Source organism: Kwoniella bestiolae, chromosome 3 (genome assembly GCF_000512585.2).
Source record: "Kwoniella bestiolae CBS 10118 chromosome 3, complete sequence".
Lineage (NCBI taxonomy): Eukaryota > Fungi > Basidiomycota > Tremellomycetes > Tremellales > Cryptococcaceae > Kwoniella > Kwoniella bestiolae.
Genome location: NC_089243.1, coordinates 1,170,620 through 1,188,811, shown reverse-complemented (window position 1 = coordinate 1,188,811; position 18,192 = coordinate 1,170,620). Strand labels below are relative to the sequence as shown.

Genomic DNA, 18,192 nt, shown 5'->3' with positions numbered 1-18,192 from the left:
TAAGACGGCAGTGCGTTCTAGCTCGGTGACCTGGATGCCCGAACAGATAACAAGATGGCATCAAATGGGCACTTCTGATAACAGGAACCGGTAAACCAGAATCTGTGAACAGGATCTGACGTATGTTGTGTCACCTCGAAATTTTCAGCTTTACATGAGCATACTGACAATGGGGATGGGTGATGTATATGACAATCGTACACCAGCAAATCATCGAAAGACCAAAATTTTAAAAGGTCATCCATCATGAGGAACACGGAGAAAGAACTGGTGGATCAAGCTTTCCGACCTACTGGGACTCGGTTCGTAAGTAACGGTGTGATGATCAGTCCAGAGATCCTGCTGATAATCTATACTTTGTAACAGGTTTTCATATTCTGTACCCTCCAGCTACTACTCTTTCTAGCATTTGTCGACCAATTCTGCGTCTCGACTGTCCTCCCATTCATAGGAGAATCGTTGGGAGTGGCAGACCGGATCTCATGGGTAGGGACAGCTGCTATCGTCACGACGATAGGAAGTCAGATGATCGTAGCGAGATGCAGTGATATCTTTGGGGTGAGTCAAAATACTGCCATTTGCCTGTCTACGTATATCTACTAGAGCTGATCTCCAGAGCAGAGGCGGAGTGCTCTGACAGCAATTCTGCTAATTTTCATTTTCGGAAATCTGATGTGCGGATTCGCTCAAAATGCAATTTGGCTTTTCACCTGTCGGGGTTTATCTGGAATTGGCGCTGGGGGGATCATCAGTCTGACGATGGTTTGCGTAGGTGAGTAACCGGAGTAACCTGCATCAAGTCTAGTCATTGATCCCGATAATGCACATCGCAGCGGATATCGTTCCCGTGAGGCAAAGAGGCAAATTACAAGGATACACCGGCTTCACTGTAGCTCTGGGCTCAGGCATGGGCCCATTGATAGGCGCAGCGATGGCCTCGAAGATCTCATGGAGATGGGCATTCTGGATCACACCTCCATTTCTTGCTCTGGCAATTCCGATCTTGTACTTTGCTTTTCCCAATTTCAAGAAACCTCGTGAAGAGACGACATGGCATCAGCTGAAGAAGGTCGATTACTTGGGTAGTCTTCTGTTGTTTGCGGGATCCATTCTTATACTTGTACCGATCTCGGGAGGAGGATCCATCTTCCCTTGGAAATCTGCTACGTGCATTATCCTCGTTATCCTCGGTTTGCTCCTTATCGTGGCGTTCTTGGCAGTCGAGCGATATCAGGCCATCGTCCCCATCCTACCGACAAGACTGTTCCATCATAGAGATGTGAACCTCATCTTGTTGGCGACGGCTACACACGGCTGGATATACTATGGAACCATGTTTTTCGTGCCGGCAAGTTCAAGTTACACCTCCCCCTTACTTATGAATCGCACTGGCTGACAGAGCAATGTGCCCCAGCTGTACCTGCAAGAAGTACTGGGCGTTTCCGCCCTGAGAGCGGGAGTTTTGTTACTTCCGATGGTCTTCTCTCAAGGACTCGGTCTCGGATTAGCTGGAAAGATCTCAACAAAATTCGGATATGTGAGTTTACAGATTCGAGGGATCAAGCTGATTCAGCAGATCGTCCCTCAAATGCAATTTGGCTATGCACTGGGTCTAGCGGGCTGTGGTCTGATGTACCGTTTCGACATTGACACCTCTACAGGATATATCGTTGGAATCTTGTTTCTCGTAGGGTTCGCAGCGGGATGTACCCTTCAGACAAGTGAGTAGTGTCAACCTCCCAAGTATCGATTCTCACTTTGTGTGTTGTAGCGCTCGTAACGATGCAGAACACTGCTCCCGAGGACTTGCGAGCGATCATCACAGGTGCACGGAACACTTTCCGCTCCTTTGGAGGAAGTATCGGTCTAGCAGCGGCTGGCCCGATCCGTAATTCAGTGATCAGCTCAGCCCTCTTGGGACTTCCCTCGTTGAGCGACGAGCAACGTCAGACGGTAGTTAGTCTTGGACCGTCCGCCATACTGGACGAATTGGATCTTGAAACCCGTACATTAGTGCTAAAAGCTATGAGAAGTGGTATACAGGCGGTGTTTCTCAGCTTCCTGCCTTTGATGGCTGTATCTCTGATCGCAGTGGTGTTTGTCAAGGTAAAGCGATCCATTTCCACAGAGGAGCGAAGGACAATTTACTGATGATTTGAGCCTCTACAACCCCTTAGCAAAAGCGCCTCGCCAACGAGGATTATCTGACGGACCAGAATGAGAATCTACCACCTGTACCTATAGTCTCATCCTTTACGACTGATGAAGAGCTGGGGAGGATGGAGCTGCAAGGGCAGAGTGGTAGAGTTGATGATATAGATAAGAAAGCCTGATTTGTAGTATTCTTAGAGATGAAACACATGTTACGATTTGGAGAGCCACTACATTTCCTAGCTTGGATTGTCCTGCCGAGTGCCGAGTGACATCTCCGAAAGTACAGTACGCTCTAGCTTGGGCTTCTCGGAGACTTTACGTTGCTTGTGTGCTAGTTGATTTGACGAGATCAGCAAAGAAGGCTTCCCCCGGTAGTTCAAATGCCCAAAATGGGCACGGCACGTCACTCTCCTTTCGCTTGTTGACCTTTACAATGATAACTGTCTGTGATCTGTGGCATGATTCTCGTATATATCACTGTATGGTTTATTGAGGTGCTAGGTCCATCCACAACATTCCCAATCTACCCAAAGTGACTCCGCCTAATCGCAAATCAATAACCCACCATGCCTCTAGCCCATATCCACACTGTCAAGACCGCCTACACCCCCTCCGACCTCCGTCTCATCGCCGATACAGTGTATCAAACCATGCGAACTCACTTCACCGCCCCCGACGAAGATCGTTATCAGATCATCTCGCAACACGAGCCCTACGAGCTCATCTGCTCAGATACGAACCTCGGCTTCACGCGGTCAGACAAGCTCATCTTCCTCCAGATCGTCCAGCAGGGCAGGAGCGCGGCCGTCAAGGAAACGTACTATGGAGTTTTGATGGAGGCTTTGAAGGAGAAGGTTGACCTTGCAGAGGGGGACTTGATCATTAGTGTTACCGCAAATACGAGGGAGGATTGGAGTTTCGGAGGTGGGAAGGCACAGTTCTTGAATGGGGATCTCTGATGATGTGCATGTGAGTGTGGGTATTGGTATCAGACGTTCGTGCGCGGCAGAGGGCTGATAATTTTCATGTCTGACAGCAATGCTATCAGGAATAAGAGACTGGACGCCTCGATCTGAAGTTAGGTTATTGCAGGCGATTGCATTTGGTGGTCACATCGTCATAGTGTGAAAGTTACGTTTATCACTCCTGAGTTCCTTAATATGCATAATGGTTTACTCTGTCTGCGCGAATGCCGTGCTACCAGAACGAGAAGAGAACAACTCCAGGATCATGAAATAGATGGTGACTGGAATCATGACGCTTTGTATTCTTTCTCTGATCCAAGGAAGAAGAGACTGTGGTACCCCGTCGGTATTCCGAAAAGTCACATACCGGCACTCGAGTGCGGACTGACATCTTCGCATTATGTCCCTCACCTTCGTATCATAATCAGAGCAGATACGCATGCCGCATTATCGCATTATCAAATATATACCGTATCTCAAACCAACCACCGCAGTGATGTCAAAGATGGGTGCCGAGGTGTTCAAGACCTCATTGCCGATCGGGTCCACTATTGGAATGCCCCTGGGCCACCGAACGCATAAATACGTAATGAATGGAGCCTAAACCCAGACTAAGAGTCAATTTAATGTTTTGTCTGGATTTGATACGATGATCTACCATTCACCGGATTATAAATCTCCAAGGATCAGAGACGAGAATAGATTGCGGTAGATGTGGATGTGCTAGATGGATGTACGCATACCCCGTATACTGTTACCGCTACCCAGATGGATGTATGCATCTCGTACGAGTGAGGGGATCGGATGAGATGTATGCATGTGTGTTCAACGTACTTGACAATTAAATTCAGGGTCCAATATGGGTAGTACAGTGGTAGTATACCAAGAAACACATGAAAAAACTGCTGGAACAGTACGGGCGGGGAGAGTGAGAGTGACGTCGGTTAAGGTATACTTTGTTACTATATCACAGCTGCTATTCGTCAAATCCCATATCTGCATCCCCGTATAACTTAGTTGTATATCATATAACAGATACAGATATAGCATCCACCGTATCATCGCCATTCTCCATCACCTCAGCACGACTCATCGATATAGGACAAAGTGTCAGCGATACGAAATATATATACACCAAGGAAGATTGGATTGGATGGTCTGTTGGGAGGACGAAGACCTTTAAAGCCGGGATTACTCGTTCATCAAGGCACTTTTAGATCCAACCTAAACTTTTCATTCTCGACTTCGACCTCGCTCATCTCACAAGAATAAGAACATTCCTGTGCTACGACGTAGTCACATTAACAGTCGCCACCAGCATTCAAACGTTGAAGATTATAAGGTAGAAAGTCATCTAGGATTCTAATATATACACCTCGTCGAAACCAGGATACCAGCAGAAGATCATCCAGTTAGTCTCAGAAACATCCACACACTTTCCCAATTATTGGCGGATCCGTGCGTTGATCACTTGTCACTAGTCACTAGTCACTAGTCACTAGTCACTAGTCACGAGGATCGACGTCACTCTCTTGTCTTCTGCTCTTTGCATCATCACCATCAATTGTCATTCCTCATTCCCTCATTCCCCATCCCTTATCAGCACAGCCAAGAATACACGACTTGGCAACAAAGCATTTGCATTTATCCTATACCCACGCTTTCGCTTTCTCTCTCGTCATATCGACGTAGAATCGCAGTCACGAGGTACAAGAGGAGGTAGAAGAAGGACCTCTTTTACATTTCAAAGGACTGGCAGGGGCATCCAGGTGAGTCTACGATTCCATAGAATCCCATCCACACACCCAAATCGAAAGACTCGCAGTACATGTCGGGGAGCAAATTTCGATATGGCCCAAGGCGAAGACAGCCGTCTTGCGTCATCGGCACTCATGAATCCTCAGTGACATATCTTCTTCTTAGGCATACATCCATTCTTATAATCCCATAAATCACCTATAGTCTCATCCCCTCCCCATATCCATACAACCATGCCATCGATATTCACAAGGCATCGCCGAGCGTCCGATGCTCCCCCTCTTTCCCTCGGCAAGGAAGACTCCCCGGCCCGGAAACAGCGTCTGTCCATCGATCTCACACATTCTAACGGTCTCAACGGCTCACCACCACCTTCAGGAGGGAAGATCAAAGCATTCTTCGGAGTGGGCGCATCACCCGACCAAGAAGGGAAGAACGCATCGCTCAGAAAGAAGTTGACATCGCCTTCATCCTTTTTCAAATCGTCCGCCGACCTGTCGACACCGAAAACTCCCCCAGCACAATCTCCTCCTGACCCTACCCTAGCAAGATATACGGATCCTTCACCTAGAACCAGGCTCAACGGAAATGCAACTACAGAACGATTCGCTTCTCCCACACTAGCTCCTGAAACATTCGCGCTAGCTTCCACAAGCTCACCAGAAGGTACACCCAGGCAGAGTAAAGATGGAAGAAGATCTTCAGTTAGCTGGCAACCGTCTTACCCACTTGTGGTGCCAGATGACGAATACGTGAATATCCCTCCAGATGGGCAGGTGGGCCCTAATGGTTTAGCTCCAGCTGTGAATATAGCTTTGACACCCTCGGATGAGAACAGGAAAAGAAGGTCTTTGGATGCAGGAGATAGCCTGTCGAATTGGCCAGCGTTGCAACCTGCTGCTAAACCTATCACCCCACCTATATCGACGGTCCAGACTCCCGTCACACCTCCCAAATCACAGTTCCCCTTACCGACTCCGCCATTATCAGCTGCATCAGAGAAGAAAAAGTTGGATGGGTTACAACCTCCTGAACAGCCTAGCGGAAGGAGAAGGCCATCGCTCAGTATAGATATTTCGGACGTTGCCATTCCAGGCTCAACAGCCGCGATCGCCGCCGCGCAGAAGGAACAGGCGAAACCTGCAGCATCCGATTCAATCCAGTCAGCAGTTGATCCTAGATCCACATCATTGGCTGATTACACCCGTGTACCACTCAACGATATATCACCTAAAGCCTCGGCCATGTCAGTACCTTCGTCACCTATCAACAGCATGAAACAACGGCCCAATCCACCTGTAAGGAAGTCAACCCTCATTCAAAGTCCTCCCATGCCTCAACCTATCAAGAATCTACCTACTCTTCAAGGATGGCCTGGATCTCCAGTTAGAGAAGTGAGTGGAAGTACGACACCTGGATGGGGAGCTTTAGCTAGGGAAGGTGGACCCAAAACTCCTGGTGTATTGGGTACACCCAGTGGTCAGCGCACACCTGGGTTGACTGGTTTCCCATTTTCTCTCCCACCTGTGGGCACACCTCTAGGCAAGAACAAAGAGAGAAGTACGTTGACGGAACAGGAAGTGAGGAAAGCTAAAAGAGCAATGGTGAGTTTTCCCGTCTCGTGCCAAGGATCTCACTAAACCACTTTTCTATAGCCTGTCATGCTCCGACAGCCATCCACCCAACCTGCTCACGAGGACGAAGGTGGTGAGGCAGGGGACGACGATGATGAGAGTGACGGAGAATCAGAAACGGAGATGGAAGGTGGAGATGACGATTCGGATGGAGAGACGGAAACGGAACCTCGAACTCCCTCACGAGGTGCCATGGGCCTTGCCGGTAGATTTGCCAAGAAGAATAAAGGAAAGGCAAAGGCGTCTTCGAAGGTATCGCCTATGGCTAAATCTGTCGTCAGAGAAGAAGACGGTAAGCCATGCATCTTTCAGCTCGTAGCATACAGTGACATTGACTGCTATTGTTCTCCAGATTCTCATGCTACCACCTCTGCCAATCCTGATCAATCTCTCGCGGACCGAAGACAGACCAACTGGGCTAGAATACAACAGAACCAAGCTATGGGTTCACCCTCCATCATCATCCCCAAAGCCAATGGTAAATCCGTATGGTCACTGGGCACACCATCGGAGAAACGACCCACAACCAAGTGGGCTCAATTCGGTTCCCCTTCCCCTCGAGCGACCCCTGGACCTGCTCCCACACCAGGAAGAGCTGCTCTCATTCGAAACGCCTCATCCTACGCGTCCACCGCAGTCACGTCTGAAGAAGGATACTTCGACTCTGCACCCACCTCACAGGGCGGGACAGGAGGTACCTCCACACCTGCTCGTTCGGACGAACCAACTTTAGTGAAAGGGACCGGAACAACGGAACTTGTCAACAGCGCTGTCGTAGGATTGCAACTCGGTCAGCCGGTAGCAGCTCCACCTATCGCAATGACCGATGCGGGTCAAGATCAAGAGGATAATGACGCTAGCGCAGACGATGATAGTGATTCTGATGCGGGAACGAACGAAGGCACGAATGAAGGATCAATGGATTCCCCCCCTATGCCATCGCAGGCGCAACAAGCTGAACCAATAACGGTACAAGTGACAAAACCCACTGCACCCGTACGACCTACACCTTCGACCCGAAATTCCATGTACTCTCAGGTTTCACGATCGATGATCAATCTACCCCCTAAAACCGCTGCGGTCGAACCTGAACCCACGACTGACAAGATTTCAGTCAAACCTCGACTCGAAACTGTCCCATCCGGCGAACAAGTGCCAATGCGGATTGACCTGCCACCAAGGATCCCAGAAGGTAAAGTCTTGCCGAACGGTCCTGCTACACCTGCCGAATGGGCCAAACCGCCTCCTACACCTGCTGCCGGATTGAGCTCGTTCAACTTCTGGGGTGGAGGCGATAAGAAGCAACCTGCCTTGAAGAGACGGAGATCAGCGGATGATTTGATGAAGCAGCCTCCGAAATATGAACCGCCCTTCCCTGGTACGTTCATCCCTAAACCTAGAGATGAAGAGGGAAGAGAGAAGTTGCCTAAGTACTGGTGTTCAGTGAGTGTTATGTGCACAATGAATCTATCGGGAATCTTTTCCACTGAGCTAAACTTATCGTTGCACAGGTCCACATCGAAGGATTGTTACCTAGAAAAATGGAGTTTTCTGCACCGGGACAACAAGCTCGAGATCGATCATGGAAGAAGTTATACTTCATTATTCACGGTACTTCCTTCTACGTGTACAAGTTTGATCCGCATCGATTCCCCCTCAAAATCGACGCACCTGTCCCTACCATATCAGAAGAAGAGATCGACGATAGTTTACATGTCCACTTCCCTCCTGCTAATGAACGACGAGGATCCGTCTCCTCCCAGACCAGTGGAATGAGACGAGGATCCATCTCAGCTGTGACTGGTGGCTCGTCCAGTCCAGATGGAAGGAGAGGGAGTGTTCCTGATAATTTCCACTCAGCGACTCAGAGGAGAGGATCAACTGCCGGATCTATCGGAGGATCATCAGGCTCAAGAAGAGCCTCTGAGTCAGCCTCGGGATCTTCACTATCTGTACCTAGACGAAGCTCACTGAATATCGTTACGAACGCTTCGGACGCTACGTCAACATCGAGTGATCTCAAAGATCCCAAGCTTTTCCCTTCCTCTGGCAATAACACTACTTCACCTCGACGTGGATCCACGTCCAATGCTAGTTCCTCGACGTCCACGAGCGGAGGCACAAGCTTGGCATCGCATTTCCAACATAATTCTTTGGTTAAGCAGTATTCTCTGCAAAATGCTGAGTCGGGGTTGGCGGCGGATTATCATAAGAGGAAGAACGTCGTTAGAGTTAGGGTCAATGGGGAACAGTTTTTGTTGCAGACGGGCGATAATAGGGAGGTGGTAGCCTGGATTGAGGTGAGTTATGTTCGGTTTTTGGCTTATCACCTTTCTCTCCTTTCGACTACAATATCGTGTCACATCGTCGCTCCCTTCCTCTCCTCAACGTGAATCCGTCATCGGCAATCCGCGCCCCTTGATCTTTTGTATACTCAACTTACCAACAGTGCTAACTCTCATTATGATTTTACAGGCGTTCCAAGCAGCTACCAACGTCTCCCTGGACCTCGACGTCCGCCCCATGCCCAAGATCATCACTCTCCCTCGAAGAAGACGACGAAGAGGTGCAGCAGCAGCAGCAGCAGCAAGAACAGCAACGGACGCCAACGGCTCAGCAGCAAATGGTACGGACGACACGCCCGCTGGGAATGCTCAGGCGGCCGCTCGGGCAGTATCTGCTGCGGACGCTGCTGAGAGGGAGAGGGAGAGGATGTTGGTGGAGGATCAGCAGGCTGAGGTGGTTGGTTAGGCAGATCATGAGTTTATTGTATATTGGTAGAAGGACACTGTAGCATTTTCCCTTTAATTCTTATCTCGTCTCTGATTTCACGCATTCGGATTTCGCTTTTCAATATATTGCTTCGTATGCTTTCTACATGACTATTGGATGTATCATTTATGCATTATTTCGGCGAATGACCTATCAAGCAATGCTGCGATGTGACTTTGCTATCGCGCGAAAATCGTATGCTTGAGCGAGGTGTACGAGTGACCTGTGATTCATGCATGATTTCATTCCTAATGTGATGCGTTGAATGTATCGTATTTCGGCAATGTTTCGCTTCTCAAGGCAACGGCCGTGGAAATGGTAATATAGATATAAAAGTATAAACATTTCACCCCTCGATCCATGATCTCAAACCCACTCGTACTGCTCATCTCCATCATCCTCTCATTCTATATAATCTCTTGGAATCTGCATTTGCTATTATGCGCGCACTAGTATCGTCCACCCCCTCTCATGGGAGGTAATCCACCATATCGTCTTTCGGCTATCATCAAATCGTATCAGCCTCCAGCCTCGTCTCATAAAGTAAACACCATCACTGATACCGATGGTTGAGTATGGAACTATGAAAGGGAAACTCACATTCTGGATAACCCCCTCCTCCTCCTCTACCACCCTGCGAAGCAGGAGGAGGAGGTCCACCTGCACCTGCACCTGAAGCTCCGGGGATACCAAGTCCTGTAGGTGCGATGTTACTGAACAAGCCTACTATATCATCAGGTCTGAAGATTGGGCCTGCCCAACGAACACAATATAACACATGATCAGCGTCACCTCTAGAGAATATCCACAACTTTGTACCATCAAGATATTGACAGGAAGGAGAGAAAAAGTAACGTGACTCACCATCAAATGCACGAGCAGTAGGCAAGTTCCCAATAAACCATACCAGAGGTTTCCCAATCCCACTCCTATCTTTATCCATCGCTGCTGGCGGCACCCCAACCGGCGGTACGGGGATGGGAGCTCCATATCCAGCTGGAGGTCCTCTGTTACCTTGAGGTGGTCCAGGTGGTGGTGCTCCGCCATATGTCGAAGTGAAAGGTGATCTATCTCTACCGTTCTGAGGAGGTCCTCCGCCGTTGTACCTCCCACCTCCTCCACTAACATTTCTATCCCTCTCTCTGTCTCTAGGTGGGAAATCTCTCTCCCGTTCTCGTTCTCTATCGGGATATCGTCTAGGTGGAGGAGGGGGTGAATGCGCCTTATACCTCTTTGGTGATCTATCGATTGGGCCTCTCCTCGTCTCATGGGAATCAGGTAAGGGTCTCTTGTATCCTCCTGAAGGTGAGTTGGAGGGTCCTCTTCCGCCAATAGGAGGTACGGAGGATGCAGCAAGGGGTGGAGGAGGTAGGATGGGCGTGAGCGATGCTGTTGGTAAAGGTACACTAGCTTGAGATACAGGTGGGGGAGCAGGTCTGGCGGATGAAGAGAATCCCAAATCCCTCAAGGCAATTTGGTCGATACCGTTATATGTGTATCTCTGAGCGAACCTCTTCAATGGTGAGTCATTGGGGAACACCTCGGCGAATCGAGTCTCGAGCTTGTGCACTGCAGATAAATCGCCGTAGAGGTACTCGTATCGTGCCCATATGTCCCATAGTGGTCTTGAAGAGCTGGCGGGGATCTTGAGGGCAGATCGTTCGAACAATGCTCGAGCGTCTGACGGCGAACACAGAACACATATTATTAGCTTTCTTCCGAGCCCAGCGACCAGACAAAGTTATCAGAGAAAGATATAAAGCAACAGACGCTCACTAGTATCATCATTGACACTCAACAAGTATTGAAGGTATTTCGTAACATATTCCACATCATCGCTGAACAGCTTCAAACCCAATTCGAAGATTCTGATGGCAACCGCTGAGTCCTTGTTCGAATGATACTCCATCATTGCTATTGTATCTCAATGTATCAGCTGTCGTCTTGCGATTCTCAACGCCGGGTATACACAAGCTGAAATACTCACCTGACGCTTCGAAGATGTGCCAAGTCAAGTAAGGTGATTTTCTCGCTTTGCCGAAAATCGCTCGGGCAGCTTTGATTCCCTGTAGTACACGAAAATATCAGCATCGCCCTGAAACATGTTATTCTAGGAGGAAGGCCGTCCATGTCAACCAAGACGAGTATAACCCACCTCAGCGCGCCTAGCGAATCGCATATACATGATCCACCCCACATTGATACCCTTCGATAAATCCTGTAATTGTTTCCCCCGTCTCTCCTCCACCAATTTACCTCGACTCTCCCGCTCTTCTACCATCCTTTGATATTCGGACATACCATCTCCATCCATGTTTACGTCTCCTCCAGCGACAGGAGGTATCTCTGGTCCTTTAGCCATATCTACTTCTCTTTCAATCACCTTCTTCAGATCATCAATTTCTGGCGTGAGGGAGGACAGGAAGTTCTGGTATAAGTCGTGGACTGCGGTGAGTTGGGAGAGATCTTCAAGTAATTCGGATAAGGCGAATGTGAGCAGGAAGCTATATCATCAGATGTAAGCTGATAGCCCGTTGAAACAGACCTGCCAGCTCACCTCTTTGGACAAGCCTGCACTCCCGCTTTGAATACTTCCGACGCCTCTTCTTTCTTATTCTGTTTGAGATAGTACGTCGCAGCGTAGTGCCTATACCATAAATCGGGTCAGCAGAAATTCCTCGAGGATTGTTACCGTCCGATGCTATGACCATTGTCGTCAGATGCAAGAAGACCACTCACCACAACTCTGGGAAATGCCTCATCTCACTCAAACATTTCCTCAAAGCATACCCTATCCTGCTCCCCAAAATAGCCTCATCATCAATCACCAGCGGATTCCCTTCCTCCCACTTCAAGTAATTCTTCCAACCCAACACGGTCGCTCGATCAGACTCGTTGAAAGTAGGTTGAGGCGGTAAGATGGGTTTTGGTAAATGTTCTGTAAGACCTTTAATCTCTCGCAAAGCCGTTCGAGCAGTCATGTATGCTGGGGATCTTTCAGCTAGGAATTTCTTGGAAGTGGCTTTATTGACTGATGATTCGAATGTATCGTATGATTTCCATAGGGATTCCAAGTTGTTCAAGGGGATGCAGACGGCTCGTTGGTATAACTTTCGTAAAGTGTCTTGCTGGGCTTGGATCTCCCATTGATTCTTGGCCTATGGTTGGGTATCATCAGTATGGTATTGGTGATACAGATTGACCTGTAGATAAACTTACCGGTCCTTCCGAGATGAATTTGATATACTCCTCCCAGATCTCCCCACTCTCCCTATCGTATCCACATTCCTTCAACGCAAACTCATAGGCTTTAGTGATAGTTCCTCGAACAGCCTCAGCGTTCGGAGCACTGTCGATGATTGGGTTTTGTCGTCGGATGTAATGAAGGTACGCCTCTGTAACATCTCATTGTCAGCCCAACGATACGGGAATCGTGGAAGAAGGATCATAAGCTACTCACTCCATACGCTGACATCTGCCGCAGCGGTTATACCACCCGAAGGACCCTTTAGAGCCTTGGCAAAGAGAGCTTCGACCTGGGGGAAGTTTGTTAGTGCCAATTCAAGGTTGATGAGAGCGAGAAGAGGTTCCACCTAAGTACGATAAAGTCAGCTACAGCTTTGCATTCGACAAGTCGAAGATAAAATCTTGCTTACCGCTGTTGGGTTGTGAACCGCCAAAGCCTCATACCATGCTCTTGCATCTGCAATCTCGGTTCTTTGTATAGCCCAGTTGAAAAGCGATAGAAGGAGAAGAGGGTTTTTAGGATCTGCGGACGGGAGTCCAATGAAATTTAGCTACCATTGGCACCGAAAGATGAGGGGAGGTTGCTCACCTTGACGCCATGAATGTATCAGATCCCTATTATTTACTACACTCGGTGATCCATCCGTCAAGCCTTCGGGAAGAGGTTCATCCGATACAACAGGTTTGATTTCACTTTCTTGCACTTGAGGAACGGCGGGTAAGGGTAAGGTGGGAGTGGGATAAACAAGTTCTGTCTTGAGTCTTGGATCCGAGACTGTAGGTGTAGGTAAGGGTGCTATATTCACCTCACCTCCTAAATTATCTTCCTTGATGTTGGTGGACGAGTCGTTCTCGGGATTCGTTGCAGCTTCCACGATATTCTCCATGGTGGGTTGTTCAACGTTGATGACGATTTTACCGGTATCCTCCTCATTAGCTGTTTCCACCAGAGTGTCGTGTGCTGAAGGAACGACATCTTCAGGTAAGACCGGGTTATTCAGATCTGCTTCGACTGCGTTGAGAAGAGTTGCTGCTTCTGCTGCTACTCCATCGGGCTGAGGTGACATTTGAGGAATCTCCTCTGGAACTATCGAAGTGTCGGTAGACTGTGTAAGAGCTATTTCTTCATGTACAGGTGCAGCTGGTATAGACTCTTCCAAAACATCTACGATCGCTTCCGCATTGTCCATCAAGGCTTTCTCAGCTTCAGCAGATGAAGTGTTCGTCTCGCCTACTGCTTCGTCTTCGGGTTCTTCTGCTTGAGGTTGCGTTTCTGCAGAATGGTCCTGCTGCTGCTGCTCTTGTTCTTGTTCCACTACTGCCAAAGCTGTATCTGCCAGATCGCCTTCAATGTCGGTGAGAGTCTGCAGCTGCTGTACTATCGCTGACGGGTCGGAAGAGGGATCGGACATGGTGCACAGAGGGGTGGAGGAAGGAAGGGGGAATAAAGGAGTGGTGAATAATTTAAATATATGGCCTGCTCGATGCTGTTTCCTGTATGCAGACCTTGTGCTAGGCTGATGCTAAAACGAAATACGCAGTGCTGTATGAGATGACTATGCTGGGACGGTATCCATTACCTCCTGATACCTGACGATGGAATATATGTTATACAAAGAAACAGAAACAGAGAGAGAGAGAGAGGAAGAACCGAAAACATGAGGACTGTCAACTTTGAGGATGGGGGGAATGGGGACAGGTTCAAAAGCGGTGAGAGCCGATGACGACCTACAAAGCAGCATTGCCACAGGTGAGAAAACGCCGAAGAGGTTATGCAGTATGACCTGATGCAATTGCAGATAGAGACATGAATGCAGAGAAGGACAAGCAATTCAATGGAGTCTCATGCGTGGCGCTGTTGTGACGATGCTCGCATTGGGGGTTTATACATCCTTACTTACATATATATATATATATCGATGCGATGAACGTTCGCACTTGTGGTACATGGTATAGCAGCGCAACCAAAAATAACCTACTGTATTCTGCACATAACGTCATTCCGATCATTCCTTCCCTTCCTTCCATTGCGGAGACTCCACATCTTCGATCGTCGGTCCCCTTGCATTGCATGTTTGTGCATATCGATGTCGATTTCATCTATTCGTCAATATTGGAGCACATTGAGACGATTGCGATATATAACCATACGACACAGGCCTATAGACTCATAGAATACATAGATGGAATCGATATCATATCACCTTATCCTAGCATAGACACTCAGACGCAGACTCATCCCACAATGATTTCCTCAGCCCCATCTCTCTCACAGCTCGATACCTCTCATTCATATTTCCTTCAACCCTCGCCCACACCTGGTGCACCTCCCGTAGGTCTCCTCTTGAGAGGAGTCAACATCGGTTCAACATCCAAATTCCCTACTTTACCAACCTCACTAACTGAATACGACGATCTAACGACAAGCTCAAGGGCAGATAGAGATAGGAAGAGGCAGATCTTAGCTGGACAGCAGAGTCATCTGGGCGAAGAGGAAGTTGAATTTTACTCTGAGGCTGAAGCTGGTGGAAGAGATGGGTGGTTTGTAGGAAGACCTTTTCCTCTGGAAGAGGCTGATGTGAGATATTCCCTGTCATCCAGTCGATGCTTGCTGCTAACAGATTGATACAGGTACATCTCAGACGTTTGAAAGCTTGGGGATTTACGACTATCCGATATATTGTAGTATGGGAAGCACTCGAACACGCTGGGCCGTAAGTACCTCTCAATGTTTTATCATTCCAAGTTCAACTATGAAGATAGTAGCTGACACAAGATCACAGGGGGAAGTACGACGAGGCATTCATCGATTACACCGTATCAATCCTCCGGAAATGCCGCGAACACGGAATGAGGGTGTTCATCTCCCCTCATCAAGATGTATTCTCAAGATTCACTTCAGGTTCAGGTGCGCCGTATTGGGTTTTAGAAGCGTTGGGTATCAACCCAAAGAGAATACATCAGACTGGTTCGGCGGTGGTACATCAATGTTGGTCCACTCAGGGATACGGAAGTGAAGAAGGGCTGCAGAGTGTTGAGGAGGGGAAATTGGATGATTGGCCTGATAGTGCGTAGTCTCTCCCTCTCTGCCCTTCTTTGTTCTGTCCAAGTAGTGGGCATCGATATCCGAAAGACACCAGGTGATAACCCTTCGATATCGTAGTGATCTGGAATACCAATCTCCACCGACTGGCGGCTCGACATCTCTTTACGATGTTCTGGGCGAGTGACAAATTCGCTCCCAAATGTAAGATCGATGGTTTGCATGCGTCGGAATGGGTTCAGGATCGTTTCATAGCTGCTTACGGACAGTGCGTATCCTCTCTCATAGTGGTGTTTCGCCGCACAAGCTGATGTGGTGATGCGTAGCTTGGCCGACCGATTGAGAGATGCCGGAGACATACTTGATGACTGTCTGATAGGTTGGGATAGTATGAACGAGCCCCACGAGGGGTTCATAGGGATTCCAGATCTGAATGATTGTCCCCCTGCGCAGAGTTTTAAGTGAGTCTCTCCCATCTTCACTATTACAGCTGTTACTGATCGAGAATGACGTGCAGGAAAGGACCAAGTCCAACACCCTTGCAAGGCTTCATTCTAGGTAATGGACAAAATGTCCTCGACGTAGAGATGGCCGATTTTACTTCGACAGGTCAGAAATCGAGGGGAACGATATCGATAACGCCGCCTGAGGGTAAAGCTGTGTGGCTTACTAGGCAAGAAGCTAGGGAGGCAGGCGATAGATGGGGTTGGAAATGGGACGAGGAGTGGGATTTCTGGGATAAAAGTGGAGAAGGGGGTTGTGTTTGGGCTGGACATGGCGTGTCAGTGTGTTTTCTTTTCAATTCCTAGCTATACAGGTGTTAACGCATTTGATCAAGCGCAGATGGGACCCAAAGAACGGTTCAGTGTCGAGAGCACAGTATTTCAAACCTCCCGGTAAAACCGAGATCGATTTCATCGAGGACTTCTGGAGAAGTGAGTCATCGTTCTACCCTGCTTTTGACATCTAGACACTTCGGCTTTATTGACAGTCAAGATGATTTGTAGTCCATTTTACCAAATACATCAAGCGGATCCGACAATCCCACCCAAATGCTATATCATTTATCAATCCACCCGTCTTTGAAGAACCTCCCGATCTTTCCGAAGACGTGAAGCAGGGTAGAATCGCTCTCAGCTCGCATTTCTACGATGGTCTGACTCTGTTGAATAAACGTAAGCCCCTACTCCACACTGGCCGATTCATGGTAAGATATATAAGCTCATCTGTGTGCAGGTCGACATGTGTTCAATGCGGTTAGTCCGCTTCGCCCTCTTTCGTCGGTGCGGACCATAGCTGATAACATTGTATATAGGATGCCGTAGGACTACAGAGAGGCTTGACCAATATCCTATCCGCTCTAAAATTCGGCGAGAAGTCAATTAAAAGCGCCTTAAGGGGTCAATTGGGGGAACTGAAATCTGATGCGAAGAAAAGTGAAGGTATCGCTGGTGATCACGAGGGGGGTAATTACCCTAGTAAGTCTAAAACCGCTTTTAATATCGTAATTCTCGCTGATGAATTTGCATGCGACGGCTCAGCTCTGATTGGTGAAATTGGTACACCGTGGGATATGAAGTCTACCAAATTACTGGGGTTGGCGAAAGGTAAAACCGATAGGAAAGATTACAAGGAGCCTGCCAAGGTGGGTCATGTGTGATCTGAAGCTGGATATGAGCGATCAACTGATATGTCTGGTCGATTAGGCAATGGATCAAGTGATGAATGCTTGTGGTGAGTAGATCCGTCACTGATCCGATCGGGTGCCTTCAGCGACATATGGAACTGACTTCGAAGTATCGTAACTGATCAGACGGCCACAATGCCCTATCATACACTTTATGGGTATACGAGCCCCTCTCTACCCACGCTCACGGCGATGGATGGAATGGCGAAGACTTATCTCTCATCTCATATGATGAAATCTCCCCAGAAGGTCCAGAGCAGAACGATGATCTGTTGATACATGACCCGCCAGACTTACAATCGCTCATAACCCTAGGAACGCGGGGTATACAAAGTTGGTGTAGACCCTACCCTGTTGAGAGCGTATCGAAGATTGATAAATTCTCTTTTGACATGAAAGATGGGGAGTTTGACCTGAAGATTGTGATTGAAGGGCTGGAGGATCATACCGTCAGAAAACATCGGAATCAGCAATCGAACCTAAACGATGCGCTGCCAAAGGAGGAGACAGTGGATGATACTGGTGATGAAGAAAAGTCAAAGGGATATACAAAGATCTATCTCCCCTACGTACATTACCTTGCGAATTCCTCGATGCCCGATAACACAGGGAATATAGCGTCTACCGACAAATCTAGGATCATTGGCGAATCTGATGATTCGGATGGAGATGGGGAGTGGGTGAAAGGCAATGGACCCGCCACGGTGGATATTGAGGTGCTGGAGATTAGTGAGGGATCGTTGGAGGTGAAGGGTCAGTGGGGTTGGTGGAAGTATGATCTTGGGGAGAGGGGGGAGAGGGAGGGGAGGTTGAGGGTCAGACCTTGGAGGGGATAGTCATCTTGAATTGGATGCGTGTAGGTGCCAGGATGAATTAGCTTTGGCGCTGCTTACGGTGAATCTCAAGGTATAGATGGATATACGGTGTAGGACT

The 18,192-nt window shown here is 48.4% G+C and overlaps 5 protein-coding genes across 5 annotated transcripts; 4 read left to right on the top strand and 1 right to left on the bottom strand.

Annotated features, from left to right (window-relative positions):
- Window positions 1-246: 246 nt before the first annotated feature.
- Window positions 247-2,333, top strand: I302_105118 (uncharacterized protein; the record flags this gene model as incomplete). The annotated part of the gene is made up of 7 exons (XM_065870014.1): window positions 247-306; window positions 367-558; window positions 622-772; window positions 834-1,348; window positions 1,415-1,721; window positions 1,772-2,106; window positions 2,178-2,333. The coding sequence occupies 7 exons, from the start codon at window positions 247-249 to the stop codon at window positions 2,331-2,333; spliced, it is 1,716 nt and encodes a 571-aa protein (XP_065726086.1).
- A 387-nt stretch (window positions 2,334-2,720) lies between these two features.
- I302_105117 (uncharacterized protein) lies at window positions 2,721-3,113 on the top strand (the record flags this gene model as incomplete). The annotated part of the gene is made up of 1 exon (XM_019194986.1): window positions 2,721-3,113. The coding sequence occupies one exon, from the start codon at window positions 2,721-2,723 to the stop codon at window positions 3,111-3,113; it is 393 nt and encodes a 130-aa protein (XP_019042699.1).
- Window positions 3,114-5,110: 1,997 nt separating this feature from the next.
- I302_105116 (uncharacterized protein) lies at window positions 5,111-9,262 on the top strand (the record flags this gene model as incomplete). Its single annotated transcript, XM_019194985.1, has 5 exons — window positions 5,111-6,481; window positions 6,533-6,803; window positions 6,984-7,954; window positions 8,023-8,811; window positions 8,987-9,262. The coding sequence occupies 5 exons, from the start codon at window positions 5,111-5,113 to the stop codon at window positions 9,260-9,262; spliced, it is 3,678 nt and encodes a 1,225-aa protein (XP_019042698.1).
- A 470-nt stretch (window positions 9,263-9,732) lies between these two features.
- I302_105115 (uncharacterized protein) lies at window positions 9,733-13,941 on the bottom strand (the record flags this gene model as incomplete). The annotated part of the gene is made up of 12 exons (XM_065870013.1): window positions 9,733-9,785; window positions 9,884-10,036; window positions 10,148-10,963; window positions 11,060-11,197; window positions 11,271-11,349; window positions 11,439-11,787; window positions 11,841-11,930; window positions 12,023-12,441; window positions 12,503-12,678; window positions 12,744-12,876; window positions 12,940-13,052; window positions 13,119-13,941. 12 exons carry the CDS (start codon window positions 13,939-13,941, stop codon window positions 9,733-9,735), a joined length of 3,342 nt encoding a protein of 1,113 aa, XP_065726085.1.
- An 833-nt stretch (window positions 13,942-14,774) lies between these two features.
- Window positions 14,775-18,095, top strand: I302_105114 (uncharacterized protein; the record flags this gene model as incomplete). The annotated part of the gene is made up of 13 exons (XM_065870012.1): window positions 14,775-15,107; window positions 15,161-15,243; window positions 15,313-15,596; window positions 15,693-15,840; window positions 15,899-16,033; window positions 16,090-16,353; window positions 16,416-16,507; window positions 16,580-16,747; window positions 16,809-16,828; window positions 16,888-17,050; window positions 17,114-17,217; window positions 17,279-17,306; window positions 17,386-18,095. 13 exons carry the CDS (start codon window positions 14,775-14,777, stop codon window positions 18,093-18,095), a joined length of 2,532 nt encoding a protein of 843 aa, XP_065726084.1.
- Between the last annotated feature and the right edge of the window lie 97 nt (window positions 18,096-18,192).